The sequence below is a fragment of the Neolamprologus multifasciatus genome, chromosome 5 (genome assembly GCF_963576455.1).
Source record: "Neolamprologus multifasciatus chromosome 5, fNeoMul1.2, whole genome shotgun sequence".
NCBI classification, from domain to species: Eukaryota; Metazoa; Chordata; class Actinopteri; order Cichliformes; family Cichlidae; genus Neolamprologus; species Neolamprologus multifasciatus.
In genome coordinates, this window is record NC_140443.1 from 38,464,201 (window position 1) to 38,484,432 (window position 20,232).

The 20,232-nt window shown below is 40.5% G+C and overlaps 1 protein-coding gene and 1 pseudogene across 2 annotated transcripts; one reads left to right on the forward strand and one right to left on the reverse strand.

Moving 5' to 3' along the window:
• Positions 1-6,002: 6,002 nt before the first annotated feature.
• On the reverse strand, positions 6,003-7,828 carry LOC146519297 (sperm axonemal maintenance protein CFAP97D1-like). Its single transcript, XM_085160097.1, has 5 exons — positions 7,697-7,828; positions 7,466-7,584; positions 7,188-7,374; positions 6,515-7,049; positions 6,003-6,200 (listed from the first exon to the last, which is right to left on the reverse strand). The coding sequence occupies exons 1-4, from the start codon at positions 7,826-7,828 to the stop codon at positions 6,888-6,890; spliced, it is 600 nt and encodes a 199-aa protein (XP_085016223.1). The 3' UTR covers positions 6,003-6,200; positions 6,515-6,887.
• A 2,469-nt stretch (positions 7,829-10,297) lies between these two features.
• On the forward strand, positions 10,298-13,416 carry LOC146519298 (uncharacterized; annotated as a pseudogene). The gene is made up of 2 exons (XR_014874162.1): positions 10,298-10,549; positions 11,648-13,416. The product of XR_014874162.1 is annotated as an uncharacterized LOC146519298 (transcript).
• The last annotated feature ends 6,816 nt before the right edge of the window (positions 13,417-20,232 follow it).

A 20,232-nucleotide genomic window follows, 5' to 3' on the forward strand; every position in this document is an offset into this window, starting at 1 on the left:
TCCTTCAAGCCCACGACAGACTTTTGCTTCAAGGACTGAAAGGGAATGTTTCTATTGTCATAAACTTGGCCATGTTGTTGTTGAATGTCCTGCTTTGAAACGCAAGAACCAGTCACCAAAAGGAGTGGGTTTAATTAAAACCATTCATGCTGAGAGAGGGGACCAAAGTGAAGGAGTTGATCCCTGCTTCAAACCCTTCCTCTTAGATGGCACTGTGTCATTGACTGGGAAGCCTGAGGATGAAAAACCCATTCGAATACTCAGAGATACGGGAGGGTCACGATCTGTGATTTTATCTGATGTATTACCCTTGAGTGACCTTTCCTCTTGTCATGGTAGCATTCTGATTCAAGGAGTCGAAATGGGCTATGTTGAAGCTCCTTTGCATTATGTATACATCAAGTCAAAGTTGGTTAATGGCATTTTCTCTGTGGCAGTACGCCCCTCACTTCCCATAAAAGGGGTGCAGTTCATTTTGGGAAATGATATTGCTGGTGGAAAAGTGCAATCTGTTCCCGAAGTAACAAACGATCCAGAATCAAACTTGAAGAGAAACGACCTAGCAACATGTTTCCCATCTGTTTTTCCTGCTTGTGTTCTCACCAGGGCTCAGATGAGACGTAAAGCTGCAGAGATTGATTTGTCAGACTCTTCGTTGGCTCAGGCTCTGGCTACAGATGATTTGCAAACCCTGATTGATCCTAAAAGTGGCTCAAAGGATACTACTGAGAAGTGGAAGGATCTCCATCTCTCACAGTTAGACTTGCCAGTCACATGTGAAAGCCTTATTGCTGCTCAGAAGTCTGATCCCTCATTGTCTAAATGCTTTGCTTCTCTTTCTGAAACAGGAAATAAAAAAGCTTCTTATTTCTTGGAAGATGGGGTCTTGATGCGCAAGTGGACTGCACACCCAAGTTTAACAGCGGCCGTAGAGGGAAGCTGGTCTGATGACTGTGACTGGAGCACTACTTACCAGATTGTTGTGCCTCTTGAGTATCGTCACTACGTAGTCTCCCTTGCACATGAGCACCCCCTGTCTGGTCATTTGGGAGTTACAAAAACGTACAATAAGATACTCAACCATTTCTTTTGGCCAGGATTGAAGGCTGATGTAGTTGAGTTTTGCCGCACTTGTAAAACATGTCAGATTGCAGGAAAGCCAAACCAGACAGTTCCTATAGCTCCTCTTCATCCTATACCAGTACTCGGTGAACCTTTTGAACGTGTCATTGTGGACTGTGTTGGTCCATTGCCCAAGACGAAGAATGGTAATCAGTTTTTACTGACTGCAATGTGTACTTCGACTCGTTTTCCTGAAGCTGTCCCACTCAGAAGAATAACTGCACCTTTGGTGATTAAAGTTTTGACAAAGTTCTTTACTACTTTTGGTCTACCAAAAGTAGTCCAGACAGACCAAGGAACTAACTTTCTGTCTAAACTTTTCAAGCAGGTCATGCAGACTCTTGGGATTAAGCATGTTGTGTCAAGTGCGTACCACCCTGAGTCTCAAGGAGCATTAGAGCGCTGGCATCAGACACTCAAGGCAACGTTGCAGAAATACTGCTTGGATACTGGAAAAGAGTGGGATGAGGGAGTACCCCTGATGGTGTTTGCCATGCGTGAAGCTAAGCAAGAGTCCCTTGGGTTTAGCCCAAATGAACTAGTATTTGGTCACTCTGTTCGGGGACCTTTGAAGTTGTTGAAAGAACAGTTCTTGTCAACAGACCATGTTGTGAAAACTAATGTTCTGGATTATGTTTCACAGTTCAGAGAGCGCCTCCATAAGGCCAGGTTGGCAGCTGCAGAAGCCCTCTCCTCTGCTCAGGGGAAGATGAAAAGTTGGTATGATAAGAAAGCCGTTCCTCGATCTTTCAATCCAGGTGACAAGGTTTTGGTTCTTCTACCAACTGCTAGCTCTGCATTGTCTGCCCGCTTCTGTGGACCATACCAGGTGGATAAGAAAGTAAATGACACTGACTATGTGATTAAAACCCCAGACAGGAAGCGTAAAACGCGCCTGTGCCATCTCAATATGCTCAAACCTTTTCGTTCTAGAGCTGATCCTCTTTGTGGTCCTGCAGATAAGTCTGTGGCATCTCCATCAGAGCAAATCTCATCTCCAGAAACTCTCTTGTTGAACTCTTCCTCAGGATTGAGGTCGAGTTTAGATGAGGACGGGCTCAAACTTTGTGATGCCAGCTACCAGAATGCCAGAATGCTTAATTCTGAGGTACTGTCCCAGTTGTCTACATACCTGTCTCACTTGACCCGTGAGCAACAGTTGGACATTGAAAGGCTTGTCAACATTCATTTAAAACTCTTTGGGGACATGCCTTCCCGTACTACTGTAATAGAGCACGACATTGATGTTGGGAATGCAGTGCCTATTAAGCAGCATGCTTACCGTGTGAATATGGCAAAAAGGGAAATGATGAACAAAGAAGTAGACTACCTTCTGAAGCATGGATTGGCTATCCCAAGCTATAGTCCATGGAGCTCTCCGTGCCTGGTTACGCCAAAATCAGATGGAACACCTCGCTTTTGCACAGATTTCCGCAAGGTAAATGCAGTAACAGTACCTGATTCCTTCCCACTGCCCCGTATTGAGGACTATATTGACAGCGTCGGATCTGCTGCTTATGTGAGTAAGCTTGACCTTAAAGGTTATTGGCAAGTACCTTTGACAGAAAGAGCATCAGAAATCTCAGCTTTCGTAACACCTGATCACTTTTTACAATATACAGTCATGGCATTTGGAATGAGAAATGCTCCTGCTACCTTTCAGAGGTTAATGTCAACTGTATTATCTGGTGTAGCAAACTGTAATGTTTATCTTGATGATGTGGTCATCTATTCTTCCAACTGGTCAGAGCATGTCGATACTTTAGCCACTGTGTTCGAGCGTTTAGCTGATGCTTCCTTGACCCTCAACTTGGCTAAATGCGAGTTTGGTAAGGCTACCGTGACCTACCTTGGAAAGGAAGTTGGGCAGGGCAAGGTTCGCCCTATCAGTGCAAAGGTTAATGCCATCCTCAACTTTCCTGTGCCAACAACACGCCGTGAGCTGCGCAGATTTCTGGGGATGGTTGGTTACTACAGGTGTTTCTGTAGGAATTTTTCTGAAGTCGTAACACCACTAACAAACCTGTGTAGCCCGAAGGTACCATTAATTTGGAGTCCTGAGTGTCAACATGCTTTTGAATGTGCAAAAGGTCTTCTGTCGAGTTCACCTGTTCTTGTTGCTCCAGACTTTTCTAAACCTTTCAAGCTTGAAGTGGATGCCAGTGAGGTGGGGGCTGGAGCTGTTCTTCTTCAAGATGATGGACAAGGAGTGAGTCATCCTGTCTGCTTCTTTGGCAAGAAGTTCGATACTCATCAAAGACGATACTCGACAATTGAAAAGGAGACTCTGGCCATGCTTCTGGCTCTTCAACATTTTGATGTGTACGTGGGATCTACGTCCCAACCTGTAGAGGTCTTCACTGATCACAATCCTCTCGTGTTCCTCTCTCGTATGTATAACAACAACCAACGATTGATGAGGTGGGCCTTAATTTCACAAAATTACAACATTGAAATAAAGCATAAGAGAGGATGTGAAAATATTGTGGCAGATGCCCTCTCAAGAATGTGATGGTGTAAGGTTGACAAACTTATACGTTTGTTTTTCTGGGTGGGGGTGTTACATCCCCTAGGAGGATGTCTCTTCTCACTACTAACTCTTTGTTTTGTCCAGGCTCCACCTCCTCTGTCCTGATTGGATGCTGCGCAGAGTCCGGCTGATTGGTAATCAGCAGAGCACTATTTAAGGCCTGTGGAGCTGTGCTTCTGGGCCTCTGGCCATTTTGGTTGCCATACTTGAGCAGGCTTGCATGCCTTTGTAGCTGGTATGAGCATTGTTGTTGTCATGTCCAGACTGTTTGTAGGGGAGAGCTGCCTTTTGCTTTGACACCCTGTTTTTTCCTGTTTATGTGCTGTTAGGTAGGTTATGGTTATAGGTTGTATATTTTGTTTCTTTGGAGTTAGGTAAGTTTCTTTTATTTCTACATCAGGGGTGTTTTGTTTGTTATGTTGGCCTTGGCTCTCCCTGACGTTACACCTCAGTCTGGCCTCAAATCTTATCTCCAATGTTAAATAAACCTGCTAAAATTACCACCTTGGCTCCTCCTTCTCTATCCACCCTTTATGTTCGTCCCTCCAACCCCCTAGACTAGCCAGGGGACGTAACAATAGGAAAGCTACATACAGTTGCAGGAAAAAGTTTGTGAATCTTGTTGAATTTCATGGATTTCTGCACAATTTGGTCATGAAATGTAATCTGATCTTCATCAAGGACATCTGGACAATCAGTCTGCTTAAACTAAACCAACTCAAAGAATTTTCATGGTGTTTTCATTAACATAATTGTGTATAAGCAGTTCTGATTATTGTTGTGACTTTGGTCATGAAATGGGATCTGATCTTCAAATTGTGCTGAAATCTATGAGATTCCACAGGGTTCACCAACTGTTTCAAACTATAAACCTCGCTATAAGTAACAATTTTTAGTAAAGCTTCGTAATGTAAATACTGAAGAATTAGGAACTTAAAAATATTGATTCACTCAGAAAACTAAATGGAAACTGCTTGTCAGTTTGAATGTTATGTTGTAAAGCAATATTTGACTGAAGGCTGATGGTAGGAATGTTTCAAAATTAAAACAGCACAGTAAGTCAATCTTGTCCTTTTATTTTGATCAAGATGCATGTAAGATGTCAGTGACAAGGTAAACTTTCAAGACAGTTTTAAGAACTACTTAAAAGGTTTTTGAACTGAGAACTGAACCCAGAACCAATGTTGCCTGCACAGAGTAAATGGCATCAGAGAGGCCCAGTAGATGTGAACATTTATATTCCAAATCTTAAACAGAGACTTGTACACCACTACCTTGCATTATGGGAATGACTCACTTAAATGAGTCCAAACCCTGAGTGGCAGGTTTCAGAGCAGGTAATCAGGTCTTCCTTAAAAGTTAAATAGTCCTTGTAGTGGTATGAAATGTGCAAGGTCTCATAGCAGGTGGCAGCAGTTGGATGTCTGCCATCTACTAGCTCCACTGTGAGACTTTTTGGCACAATCTCCCATCCAGTCCAGAATTTTAGGAGATTTGTCAGCTCACTTGGTGTTGCTGTAAAGAAAAAGAGTGTATAGTTAAGCATTGAGCTTTGAAATAAATATGAGGTTTAACAACCTCGAAGAAATCCAAACAAAATATATTTTTAACATTGCAATATTATTGGTATTCCCCTGCTGCAAAATGGCAAACCTACCATTTAGAATAAAATGCCTCATGTAGCCTGTGATTCTGCATTTAGTTTGAAGAGGACAGTCATCATCTTCATCTTCAGGCCACACGATCCGCTGAAGAAGGACCTGTAACAGAACATAAAGTATACCCTTCAAAAATACTGCTGCACATTGTGAAACCAAATAATGTCTTGCTCAACATAACTTGATAACTGAAATAAAGAGGGAAACATATCTGTGCAGACAGGACACTGCTGCAGTGGTGCTGTTGTGCAATAAATTTGAAAGGACAAAGTTTATTTTTATAACATTTAATTTTTCCTTCTAGCTAGCTCTTAACACTTTATGCTTTTGGGAAATATGTTAGCATGAAATTGTCAAAAAACCTACATTCCTTTTCTGTAGGTTCATCACCATCTAAATTCAACACAGTACTTTCACTGGGAGTTTCCAAAGGAGGACAGGATTTTAGGTGTTCTGACAGAAGTTGCAGTGGAACACCTATGCCACACTTCTGGCATTTTGCTTTTGGCATGCATCTGAAGGACTCATCGCTTAGTGGTACAGGGTCATTGCTAAGTTCCTCTCGAATAGGAGCAATATATACGTTTTTACCCCCACGACTGGCAACCTTTAGGATTGTCCCTGTATAAGCAATATCAGCTGGAGGAACCAGAGAGAGTTTTCGGCTTCCCCAACCACCTGTATAAAATATCTTCAAAACTACTCAAAATTAGGAATTCACAACATGCGGTGAAACAGAACTTGTCCTAAAAGTACTGATTAAACAGCAGCATCAGTTTCTAGTTTAATTACATAGTGCAGAATTCATACACACCCCCAGGTTTGAACAGCAGCCAGCCACCTCTTACCTCCTTCAGTTTGGGAAACAAATCATTCAGGGCATCCCTTAACTGAAAGCAATAATACAAATACAATCTCTGAGTCTAAAGAAATGACACATTTAACATTAATTATACCCCTGTATAAACTAAGAAACGGTAAAAGAACCATGCATTTACAGTGCAAACTGGATATAATAAAAAAAAAATCTTTTTCAATCCAAACTTTACAGTTCCATTTTCATGATTAATGATGAATATCCAATAATATTATTATTTTTTGTAAATGCCACCTGTGACTTGCAGTGATGGTCACCTTCAATAACACTTTTATTAAGCGAAAACTTCTCAGTTTTGATCAGTGAATAAAAAGAATAAGTTTATACCTCTTCATGTGTTGTGCTCTCATCAAGATGTGCTGTTCTTTGACCCATCCCTGCCTGTGTGTGGATATATTTTTCATGTTCTGTTGGGGTCTTCTCCATTTGTTTTGGGAGCAAATAAAATACCACTTCAAGAGGTTTAGGCTTCTTAGCAGGCACCAGAGATGTAGCAGGGAATCGCCTTTTTCCCTTTCCTCTTGAGAAAATACCAGGAAAAGACCTGTCACAAAGATTTTAACAAAATTATTTAAAAGCGACTATTATGAATTGCTTTTTTAGTTTGTTTATACAAATTCAACACAGCACTAACACTGCAATATACACAGAAACATGTAAATATAATGGAATGACTGCTTTAATTTATTTATTTTGGATTTTAGGGTGTATCTTGTGATTTTTTTCTTTCATTCCTTTTCTCATTTGGTAGTGCATTTGGTTTAAAGGTATCTGTATTCCTGTATCCTCTTCCTTGTTGCTCGTTTTCCTTCTTTTGTTTTGCACCACATTTCCTGCTTACCTTGCTGCTTTTTTCTTGTCCCTAGCAGTGACACATGAGATCAGGTGTTCACATTTTTATCTGATTTGTACATATAGTGTGAAACAAAAGCATATAGAGCATAGAAGTTAAGGAATGCAACGCAGCTTTAATACACACAAGGAAGAAAGAAAATGACACCTTTTGCTGATTTTCTCTGTCATGAGGATAGTGACTAATTCTTTCCATCACTTCGGTAGTTTTGAGCCAATCCTCGTGCCAAGCCCTCACACTATAGAAAGGTTTGCACTGGCTCAGTTTAAGCTGGATCCTTTGATTCTCTTGGGCAATTCTGAGCATTTCCAGCTGCTGATTTTTGTTCCCAAGGCTATATTGAAGAGAAAGAAAGCACAATTAAGCCGCCTTATTTCTTTGAAAACCCTATTGTTCTGACACGGTTATTACAAAACTTAACTGACCTTTTCTTTTCATAGAAATTCCAGTTGTCGACTCTTCCAGGTGTGCTCATAATATGTGATATACTCTCTCTAAGCCTATTGTTTTCTCTCTGAATCTCCAGCATCCTCAGCGTTTCAGTTTTAATTAAACAAAAAGTGATTAGAAACAGTCACATATATAGGAGGTTATTCTAACTACATGTATGTAAAAACAGTGTTTTAGTCACTCTAAAACCTGGTCCTGCTACCTACCTGGTCAGATGGAAAACTACTGACTGCCTCATCTTGGTTGTGGCCAGTGAGCATTGGGGCAGCAGGATCGACCAGGTCAAGTGGTTTCCAGCGCTTCTTTTGTGCCTGGGATCTTTTATTTTTTCTCGGCATCTGGTAGAATGTAAGCAGAAAAACAGAATATTAATTGTTGGCATTTCAAGCATGTGATTCCAAGTATATATATATATATATATATATATATATATATATATATATATATATATATATATATATATATATATTAGAGCTGGGAACCACCATACATCCCACGATACGATATTATCGCAATACTTAACGCACGATACGATATTATTGCAATTTTTAAAATATTTTGCGATATTCAGATTCTGTACATAAAGGTAAACTTTATCAATATTCATTTTCTCTAATATCAAAGTCTCACACTCAGTCTTTCTCTCATTTCAGTTTTATTGTTGACAAACTGAACGGTTTGTATTACAGTCTAGTCCAACTTAACTGAATCAACCATCTGGTACAATTATAGCTATTCTGAACTATGCAGTTTATGAAAACTATGCAGCCCCTTCAGCAAATGAAGAATTTGAAAGTCAATTAAAACAAAATATAATTTTACATTAAATAAAAAAGTTTTAAACTTAATTAAAATAAAACATGTCTTAAATTAAAATAAGTAAACTCTCATGTTTATTGCTGCCAAAAAAAAGTTAAACACATTTGGACAGTGAAGGAATGTCAGGATTCTTGCTCAGAAAAAGGATCAACATGCTCTGAAGTCAGAGCACAAAAACCTTTTTTGTAACAAAATATCGATTTCTGCTGTCCCTGTATCGATACCTTATTAGCAAACAAAAATATCACCATACTACACAGTATCGATTTTTCCCCCCACCCCTAATATATATATATATATATATATATATATATATATATATATATATATAACAATTTAGTTCAATGTAGCATTAACTTAAAAGTCTTGCTAAAGTACCTTGTATTCTGATTCATCACAGCAGCAACAGCAGCAGTTTGGTTGGATGATGTCAGTAACTGCAGCAAGTGTCTTGCTGACTGTATAATTTCATCTTGCATATTCTGAAACAAACACATAAAGACAGAAACAATTTATAAATTAACGTTCGATAAAATCTAAGAATTAATCATTTATTAGATACCAATATGAATATGTCTACCATAAAACTTGTGTGGAGCGAAGTTGCATTCAATCAAGATGGTGTGGCATGCTTCAACTTTATAGTTGTTAAATTCTGGGTACAAGTATACATCTTGTACATGTTTATTATTATTATTATTATTATTATTATTATCATCCTACCCAATTACATGTTTCTTTTAATCAGAGTATGCTGTTTTAATGACTTTACAATATAATTTACATTGTGTTCCTTACATTTTCCCTAATTGTATGTTATATTAATCCTATATTTCCGTTTTAATATTTCTAATGTTTGCCTTGTTTTCTTCACTGTCTGGTCTGCCTCTGTCTCGCCTGTATGGATGCATTTACACCTAAATTTCCCCAACAAAGGATGTTTTAATTCCCCACTATTCCAGTGAAACACGAGTCTCCCATCTTCCTGCTACCGGTCTCGAGTTTTTCTTCACCAAAGCACACACCAACTTCATACTGACGGACAGATCACTGCCCTTTTGCCGCCTTGTCTGACCATGTTTTGTGGCTTTGGTTCACTTCACCTCACTCTTCCCCTTTCTTGTCATTAAATCAGGCCGTTCTGCAACCATGGCAGCCATTCACTCTATGGCTTTATTCATGGTGTATTTTACCCCTTCACCAAATGCCGTTCTCGTTTCCAACATTATATTTGCAGTCTTCGTCTATCTATCAATATCTGCGGAGTATTTTTTTTTTTAAACGAGTATCCTATTTTCTAAAGCACCGCATGTAAAGGGTAGCTCGGTTAGCAAGATGCTAGCATGTAGCGCTTAGTGAGACACACCTCAGACGAGTTGAGCAAAGACCCCGTTTGTGTACTTTATACGTGAGCAACAGATTTAAATAAAATTAACGTTTCAAAAGACAAGCTTGAAGATAAAAAACAATATACTTACCGGAGGACCGCCAGGGTTTGCCGCTGCCATCTTGGCGCTCCTAAATTCAAAACTGCCTCTGCAGACAGGCAGGGGAGGCGTGGAAATTGTCTTTGAGTTAGTCAAACGTTTTCCTTAGTTCGAGTAGATGATAAAATAAAATGAAAATAAATGGGATTTTAAGTAGGACTAGGCGTTCTGTAATGATCTCTATTTCGGAGAAAAACTTAATCACTCACCTTTAAACAGCTCTCTTTTAGGAGACACACTGCTGGCTAACGGTGTCATGTGATCAAGCAGCGTAATTTAATTGGCTGCAGGTGAATTTGTGCAGGGAAATTTGGAGGATAAAAATTCAGTGTTATAAATTCAATGTCTAAAAATACTTGAATTCTGATGATACTATATTTCTTCCATACATACAAACACCAAAACACGTAAAAACTCAGAAGCACGTATAAAACACAACAGAAGTGCTCCCGGATACTACACTGCAAAAAACGATTTTCAAGAAAGTAAAAAAACTACGGAAGAGGATTAGGGACACTGAAAAAAAAAAAAAGAATTCTGACTTTAATCTCAGAATTCTGACTTTTTTCTCAGAATTCTGACTTTAATCTCAGAATTTTGAGGTGGGCACCTGCAGGCTTCCAGCTTCAGTGACAGCGATTTGTCCAGTTTGGCAGGTGGAGAACTAATTCACTAAATATGGTGGATATAAGTGATTTTTTGCGTGGCCGAGGGGTCCCCGAAGATGCTATTTTATTAATGGAAGAGCAGAAGGTGAGTAACAAAAAGAGAAATAGTTTGGTGTCTACTATTTTTACAGGAAAACAGTAACGGTACAGTTACGGTTAGCGGTTAGCATGCTTGTTAGCTTATAATGTTATATAGGAATGAACGTGTTTCACGATGTTACAGTATACTAGGTGAATTGACGTTTTAACTGTTGTTGATCGCAGGATCATCCCAGATGGGTTTGTTGCATTTTATTTTATTGTTCTACTATTTCAGAGTTTTTCAAGGCAGTTAAGCGGAGCTGTGTTACAGATGCTAGCCGCCTGCCAATATCACTGATATATTTGATGTGTACAAGTAAGTTACACTTAGTACAGCGGAGGGGAGAAACTGTAATGAATGTTTATGCGGATATTTCACTCGGAAAAATGGGTGGCGTTCATACACAGCCCCGGTTGTTGTTCTGACGGTGGCCGACTGACGATCCCCTCACAACATGTTAGCTAACACAAACTAATGTAGTGCATGTAACTGTGTGTATACGTTAGTGGTACAGTGTCGGAATAATCCCGATATTGTGCCAAAGACTGATTAACAATGTTACTTTGTGTTCTATGTAATACCTTTGATTAAATGACTAAATGGACTGTGTATTTATGACTCTGCATTATAGTCCTGCATACATAAGTAACATTCATATGTACAGATATATGTACACAAGCATGTACACAAAAGTCTACTGCTGATCGAGCTGCTCAGTGGTCGTACAGTCTCATGCATAGAGCGTGGAGGTGTTGTCCGTTGCCAATCCAACACTCCAGCAGACCACAACATAAAAGACAGCAGATGCCACCACAGTGTCGTAGAACATCCTTGGAAGACGTACTACCTACATCATAACCAATCAAGTCCTGCTTTTTTATTAAATACAGAAGAGGATTTATTATTTACTGAAAGGCTATGCCTTAGTTTGCTTCTTTCATTATTGTGTTTCGCCCTGCATAAAATAGATAGCTTTTCTGATAACTACAGTCAGTACTCTCCTACTGGCATTAGCGGTGACCTAAGAGGCTTAACCGTAATATTGCTTTGCAGTGTAAATGTTGCAGAAAATGACTGTCTTTTCTTTCTTCTTGTGTGCAGATTGACTGTGACGTCATAGCACTGATGGATGATGCAACTTTGGCAAACTACATTCCCTCGTACAGAGACCGAATTGCCCTCTTCAATTTCTGCAAAAGCAAGCAACCACTGTCAAAAAGAAAACTAGGACTTGTGCAAAAACTTCATGAGAAAATGAAAACCAGAAAAGAAAGTCCAAAGTAGAACGCTTCGCATGCAGATGCAGGAATAAGACAGACAAAGAAGCAAAAAGCAACACGAAATGTTGAGATAGGATGGATGCAGAATGATGGAAAAATAGCCAAACAGGTGAGAGTGAAGCAGGGAGGTGGCACTAGAAAGATTCAAATGGCCACTGATGCTGGATTAAAAGATATTCTTCAAGAAGAAAAGAAACTTTTTATTTTCCTGGTGGCATATCTCCTAAGGGATGTGAAGCAGATTTTGAGTTTGACGTTTGGGACTTCAAACAGAACCACCTTACTGATGACACCCACCAGTCTATTGGCAATATGTATGAGGCAGCGAGGCTGACAATGTTACGCTTCTGCGTTGCAACAAAACCAAAAGATCCTGAAGAAGATGCCAGCGAGACATCTGAAGTGGTGTTTGTCTCAGAAAGCAGTGGCAGTGATATTAATCCATTGCAAGTGGGGGAAGTCAGGGGTAATTTTGATGAAGTCATCGCTGGTTCAGAAATTTCAGATGATCCAGAAATTACTTTTGGTCCAATTTTTGATGCTGAAGAAGATACAGAAGACACATCAGTCTATGAGGTTTTTCTAGTACCCCTCAGTCTACCTAATTCAGAGAACGTAATAACAATCACCATACGTCATACTGACACTTTACATGACATGATTACTGCTTTCTCTGATGCAGATAATTTTAGGAAAACACTGAATGTGAAGCGTGTACTTCCAGACAACACTGAAGAACCAGACACTGGATGAGGAATACTAAGAGATGTACTCACATGCTTCTGGCATGAATTTTGTGAGCGATGCACCCTAGGTGCAACCGTTAAAGTGCCATTCGCCATGATTTTCTTGCTGAAAAATGGAAGGCAGTTGGCCGAATACTCTTGAAAGGTTACCAAGAATGTCAGTATTTTCCAAATAAACTTGCAATCCCTTTTCTGGAACAAGTGCTTTTCAGTGGTGTTTACAGTGATCTTAAAGCACACTTTCTACAGTTCGTCAGCAGCCAAGAATGTGATGTTTTGATGGAAGCAGTAAATAATTTCTCTGAAGTTGACTTGGATGATCTTGTGGAAGTTCTTGACACCTATGGCTGTAGAAAAAGAATCACTGCTGAGACTCTTCCTACAATCCTTGATGAAATAGCACACAAAGAGCTTGTCCAAAAAAACAATGTTTGTTATTGAGTGCTGGAGAGAGATCATCTATCCCCATATCTCCCTCAGTCCGGAGGGACTGACCAAGTTATTCTCTGAACTGCAACCAACTTCAAAAAAAGTGTGCCAGCTGCTGAAATTTGCTGTGGATTTGACTCCACAACAAAAAGAAGTGAAAAATCATCTCAAAAGATTCATCAGAGAGCTGGATAACATTAAACTTCAGAAATTTATGCGTTTCTGCACCGGATCTGATCTTATAGTAACAAACAGTATTTATGTGGAATTTCAAGATATGACAGAGTTTACAAGAAGACCAGTCGGACACACATGTGGGAATATTCTGCAGCTAGCTAACAGCTATGAAAACTTCCCAGATTTTTGTTCTAAATGTTCTCAACCATTCACACTTGTTTTTATTTCTATACCATAGCTGACACTGAAGGAATATGTGATACCACAATAGCCAGTGTTCATGATCTTTACAGTAAGTCACTGATGTATACTGATGCATAACAAGACTGTATGAGAGCTATACGTTTGTTTTAAAAGTTGAGTCATTCTTGTTACAGGGCAGCTTATATGGTTATGAGTTTTAGCCATGTTATTGGCATTGGCAAGAACAGGTTTCTTGTAAACTTTTTCCAATAAAATGTTACTGTACACAGTACATTTGTATTGTTGTTTTGAATATGTACATCAAGCTCCTTATCTATTTGAACATGCCAGAATTCAAGAGACTGCCACACATGAGCTCAGTAACATGGAAGAATACCATTTATTTTTAATTTCAAACATTTCATAAAGATACACAAATATAAATGTAAAACATGACAGCGTCACTGAAGCTGGAAGCCTGCAGGTGCCCACCTCAAAATTCTGAGATTAAAGTCAGAATTCTTTTTTTTTTTTTTCTCCCAGTGGCCCTAATCTTCTTCCGTAAAAAACCCTTGTTTATGGACATTTTTGATTATTTTTGGTCTAAAAAGAAAATATATTCTTAAGAAGCAAGTTTTGGGGGGTCACGTGACGTCAATGGCGGAGTAGCTGTGTTTCTCACCCGCTCCCGCAGCTTGGTATTTGTTTAGGCCTTTATATATGTCTTATTTGGTTAAAGTCTCTGTTTATTTCGACTTTTAAACTTCGTACGATGCCAAGCACCCAGAAGAAGCTCAACCTCGGGTCAAAACCGGGCAAATCCGGAGAAAATCACCCTCCACTCAGCGACCATGCTGCAGCGGTAATGGTGGAGGCCCAGTCGTCCCCACTTCCCGGCCAAATGGACGTCGACAAATTGGTGGAGAGGATATCGGCGGAGGTGCTGAAGGCTGTGGAGGCCTCCTTTGAGAAGAAGATTGACCCAGTTCTGAAAAGACTGGAAACATGCGCAGCTAACATCTCTGCATTGGATGTTAAAATGAAGGAGGCAGAGGCGCGTATATCAACGCAGGAAGATGTTACAGTGGGATATGGCGCCAAGATTTCTGAAGTGGAGCTTAAGCTGGAGGCCGCTTTGGATAAGATTGATGACTTGGAGAACAGGAGCCGGCGGTGTAACATACATATTGGGCTACCCAAAGGCAGTGAAGGTACCAACCCTGTGTCTTTTTTCAAAACGTGGTTACCGGAGTTGGTGGCTGTGAGTTTCAAGGACGGCGCTGTTAAAATTGATCGCTGCCACCGGGTGCTTGCACGCCTCCCTTCCAGTGCCCAGCGGCCCCGCGCGGTCATCATAAAGCTCCACAACTTCCAGGATAAAGCACGGATCATGCAAGCGGCTAGGAGGAAGCAGTCCTTATTTCATAACGGCATTCCTATTATGATATTTGAGGACTTCTCCGCCGCTGTTCTGAAGAAACGCCAGGGATTCTACCACGTCAAACAACGCCTCAGGGAGATGGGTGTCCCCTTCGCCATGATGTACCCGGCTGTCCTTAGGATCAAGATCGATGGCCAGGAGAAATCTTTTAGAACTCCAGAAGCAGTCTCAGCTTACCTGGATAACGTGCCTCAAGGGGCGGGACCGCGCTCATCCTCAGTGGCTCCAGCGGACTGTTGATCTGTGCTCCGGTCCCATACGTGAGGCATTCGCCAATCCCTCGTCTCCTCCTTTCCCTTTTTCCTGTTTATTATTATTGTTATTTTTTCTGTTTGTTTTCTTTTTTTCTTTTCGGGTCTGCACGGAGATAATAACCCTATAGATATAGACTATTTTATTTAGCCATTTATAATCCGAATCCTTGTTTTAGCTGCGGGTGGGCAGCTATTTCACGTTACTGATTAAGAAAAGACTCGTACTCTGGTCCAGCATCTTTCTATGTCCAAGTTGGAAAGTTTGCTTGCGCCCCCTGCTGGGCGTTGGAGACCTTTGTCTGACCTCCATACTCACTGGTGTATTTTACTTGCCACTGGTGTTGTAGAGCAGTGTTTGGGAGCCCTACATATCAGCTATGCTTTGGTCACCTGAGCGTGGTTCCATGCTTATTTCAAATATTGTATGATAAGTGATAATTCAGTGTTAAATGTTTGTTCCTGGAATGTAGGAGGTATACATAACCCTATCAAACGGAAAAAAATATTGAGTTTTCTTAAGAGGAAGAATGTCCATGTTGCCTTGTTGCAAGAAACTCACCTGTCTCCTCAGGAGCATCTAAAACTGAAACGTGATTGGGTCGGTCAAGTTTTTAGTTCCTCCTTTACGAGTAAGAGCCGCGGTGCATCCATTTTAATACATAAACACCTACCGCTGATAGTTGACCAAACAATTTGTGATAAGTCTGGTAGATATGTTTCCTTAAAGGGCACCCTAGGTGGTCAGGCGGTGTCATTTCTGAATATTTACTTTCCACCGGTACAGTCTAACGACTTTATTGCTCATACTTTCTCTTCCTTTTCTGACTGGGTTTGTGATAATTCTGTGATAGCCGGTGATTTTAACTGTTATTTTTCTACAACTAAGGACAGATCCCCTCCTAAACAAATTCAAATGTCTACAAGGGCCAAAGCACTTTTAGATACTTGTAACGAACTTGATCTGGTTGATACCTGGCGGACCCTTCATCCTAACGATAAAGAATTTACTTTTTTTCCCGGTGTTCATAGAACAAGTAGTAGAATCGATCTCGTCTTCACCCCCAAACAATCGTTGGGAAACATTTTGAGATGTACAATAGGCGATATTATTATATCAGATCATGCGCCGGTTTTTGTTCAGCTAAGTGATCTAAATCCTGTCCCTCGGTCTCATACCTGGAGATTTAACAATTTTTTGATTCACGACCCAACATTCGAGATATTTTTAAATGATCAGCTTGAACATTTTTTAAAGGTTAATGCAACCCCTGAAGTTTCTCCAGGCCTGCTTTGGGACACCCTGAAGGCTTACACCCATGGGCTGATTATATCATATTCAGCAGGCCAGAAGCGGAAAAATCAGATGGAACAACGGAAATTAGAACTGGAATTGCACAAACTGCAAGCTGAACATAATGAATCACCTTCAGAGCAATTAAGGAATGAAATTCAGGTGGTTAAAACAGCTTTGGAGGCACTATTGACAAGAAAGGCTGAGAAATCTCTTTTCTTCATGAGGCAGAGGTTATATGAGTTTGCTAATAAACCTAACCGCTATCTGGCCAATCTTCTTCATAATAAGGGTGCTGGTTGTAATATCCCATGTGTTAGAGACTCATCTGGTTTACCTAAATATGACAATTTAATTATTAATGATACTTTTAAAACTTTTTATAAGCAGTTATTAGGGGTGCAACGATACACAAAATTCATGGTTCGGTTTGGTTCGATACTTTGGTGTCACGGTTCGATATTTTTTCGATTAAAAAAAAAAATGTTCATGCCTTTTTAATTTGTCATTTATTAAATTTTCACGGCACAGTCTGCACCACATCTCTGTGCGTTTATCATTTGTTTGAAGCCAGCTCACCTCCTGCAACCACTTTTCCGAGAATACGCGCTTCTTTGGTGGTTCGGACTCCTTCTGACATTTCTTTGGAGGTGGAGGAAAACCAAAGTAACTGCTTAAAGGAGCTTCTTCGACATCTTTAAGAGTTCTAAACAAATGTCTGTCCTCCTCCTGAAAATCTTATGTACGCAAACACGCGTTGCAACTTATCTTGTGCGCGTTTTTTATTTTGACAGCGAATGCGCACCTGCGGACCACTTATGTGCAGCCCTGGTTATTTAGCTCGTCATAATGCAGCTACAGAAATTCGTTTGTCCATGAAACCATAAAGCTGCACTTTCTTTTTGCCTTATAGTCTGATTTGTCATAACTTTTCCGTTTTGTGGTAAGCTTTTCTTTGGCTGTCACTTCTTCACCCTGACCTGTCTTATTTGGCTCAGCAGAACTAAAATATATATCCTGCTGCTTTTACGCACGCATTCACATAACGCTCAGCGATTCTCTGCGCGATCAACCTCTCACATGTTTAAGCTGCGGGAGATTTCACTTGTCATGTTTGCATAGTAAGCTAACGATTGATAAGACGATGTCAGAGGAATTGGTGCGCAAATTATCATCACTCACCAATCAGTGCTGTCGCTCTCTATACACAGTTCACGCGATTGCAAAGTGAAAGCAAAAAACAAGCGCAAATTCAAACGCGATTTCAATATGTCACATATTGATAGTGGCTCACCGATTCCAATGACATAATTACCCAGCTACATTTCTGAAAGAATGCAGAAGCATTGACATATATTTTTCCTTCCTACGATAGCCCGACGTGCAGGGCAGAGATAGATTTTGGTAGCCCGACTGGAAAAATCGCTACCCCCGGGACGTCGGGCTAGCGATTTTGCGAGCCCTGTATCTGATTGAGGAATCACTCATCTTTGGAAAAGAGAGTTTATTACAGAGAAATGGCTCTTTCCCAAATAAAAGCTATACTATACGCTTCTTCTGGGCTATATTCTCAGCAGCATATTAAACATATCAGGTCCCCATAAGGAGAATCATGTGCTAACGGCTGTCTAAATGACTCGGGTAAAGTTTGTAGCATGCCTGCTTGTTGTTTTTCTCTACTTCCACTTGTTTTTGCACTAGGATGATGTGCAGTCATATTCGTTGTGTTCCCACTAGTGCTGTCAGCGTAAATCTCGTTGAAATGACGTTAACGCCACAGCAAATCTCCGTTAACGAGCTTCCGCGGATCACTCCGTGCATGGGGCTGGACGGCCAACACGTTAACGAGCTAACTGCGCTAACACACTAGTTTCCACCCATGTAATTGAGCACATAAAACAGTGTGTCGGGCACATCCGACACACTGTTTTACTTTAGTCCATGATGCGCTTACCTTCAGGGTCATACGTCACATGAAAACCAAAATAGTTCCAAACGCCAGATCTGAATGAGGGTGCAGGAGGTTCAGTTTGCCATGTTGCAGCGAGAGCTTAGCTTCTGTCTTGCTAGCTTGCCCTGCGCTCAGTGAATCTGTGTTCGACTACTCCGCCTAGGCTGCACTGTCGAGCGCAGATCCGCTGAGCGCTCAACACAGACAGCATCGTCAGAAGGAAAGTTGATAAAATAAATTAAAAATTTTGTATTGTTCGATACATATGCATACCGAATTGAAATCACTGTATCGAACGGTTCAATATCGATACGAGTATCGTTGCACCCCTAGCAGTTATATACCTCCCAGTTTAAATCAACATTGGAACAAGGTATGCATCACTTCTTCTTAGGACTAAATTTACCTAAAGTTACTGAAATCCAAAGGGATGATTTATGTAAACCTATAACGCAAAGTGAAATTCTGAAAGTTATTCAGATGCTTCCAAATAACACAGCCCCGGGTCCAGATGGGTTCACGGGGGAATTTTTTAAGAAATTTCGTAAGATTCTGACTTCCCCACTGTATAAGATGCTTCTGTCCTCTTTTGAGGCAGGCACTCTCCCCCCCTCCTTAATGGAGGCTAATATTTCGCTAATTTTGAAGAAGGGGAAACCTCCTGAAGAATGCGCTTCTTATAGGCCTATATCTGTTTTAAATCTTGATTTGAAGATACTTGCTAAGGTCCTAGCTATACGTCTTGAGCCAATACTACCTTCGATCGTTAAGAATGATCAAACTGGTTTTATACGGGGGCGGTATTCCGCACATAGCGTGAGGCGCCTACTTAACATTATTCAGCACTCATCTTTGTTTAACCCTGAGGCTCTAGTCATCTCACTTGATGCTGAAAAGGCCTTTGACCGTCTGGAATGGCCATTTCTTCTTTTCACACTTCAAGAATTTGGTTTAGGTGACAACTTTGTTAAATGGATCCAGATCCTTTATACTTCTCCTCTTTCGGCAGTGATTACCAATGGTTATAGGTCGGACAATTTCAGTATTGAACGTGGCAGTCAGCAGGGCTGTCCACTGAGCCCTTTGTTATTCGCCCTGGCTATGGAACCCCTTGCCACAGCCATTAGGAAGGATGCTGCTATTGAAGGACTCTGTTTGAACAATTCTCAACATAAGATTTCACTTTATGCAGATGACGTCTTAATTTTTCTAAATTCTCCTGCTCACTCAATTCCTAGATTACTTGCGTTAATTTCCCAATACGGCTCCTTCTCAGGCTACAAGATCAATTTTTCTAAAAGTGAGGCTATGCCCCTCTCTGTTCTGAATGAGGTTGATCCAAACATTTCTCAGCCTTTTCGTTGGTCTCCCTCCGGTTTCACTTATTTAGGAGTAAAGATTTCACCGAATCTAAAAGAAATGTATAGTCTGAACTACACCCCTTTAATTCAGACCATCAATCGCGATTTGGATAGGTGGTGCAGCCTCCCTCTGTCTCTCTTAGGTCGTATTCATCTGGTCAAGATGAATATCCTCCCTCGCCTCTTGTATTTATTCCAGATGTTACCGCTTGCTCTGTCCAAAAAGGTTTTGTCGAAATTAAATGGTTCAATTATTTCTTTTATATGGTGTAAGAAAAGACCTAGGCTGAGATACAGTTTTCTGTGTTTGCCTGTTCAGAAAGGCGGTCTTGCCGCTCCCTCCTTCCTACAATACCTCTTGGCTGCACAGTTTAAATTTCTTACAGAATGGTTTATGGACGATCAGGATTCCATTTACCTCAGTGCTGAGTCCACTTCTTTAAAGGGTCTTCCGTTGCAGAACCTGCTATATATTTCCTCAGGTAAAGCCACAGTTCTAACACAAGATAATATGGTGCTAAAGAATATGCTCATTATTTGGCGCAAAGTCAGGCGCCTGGAAGGATATTATAA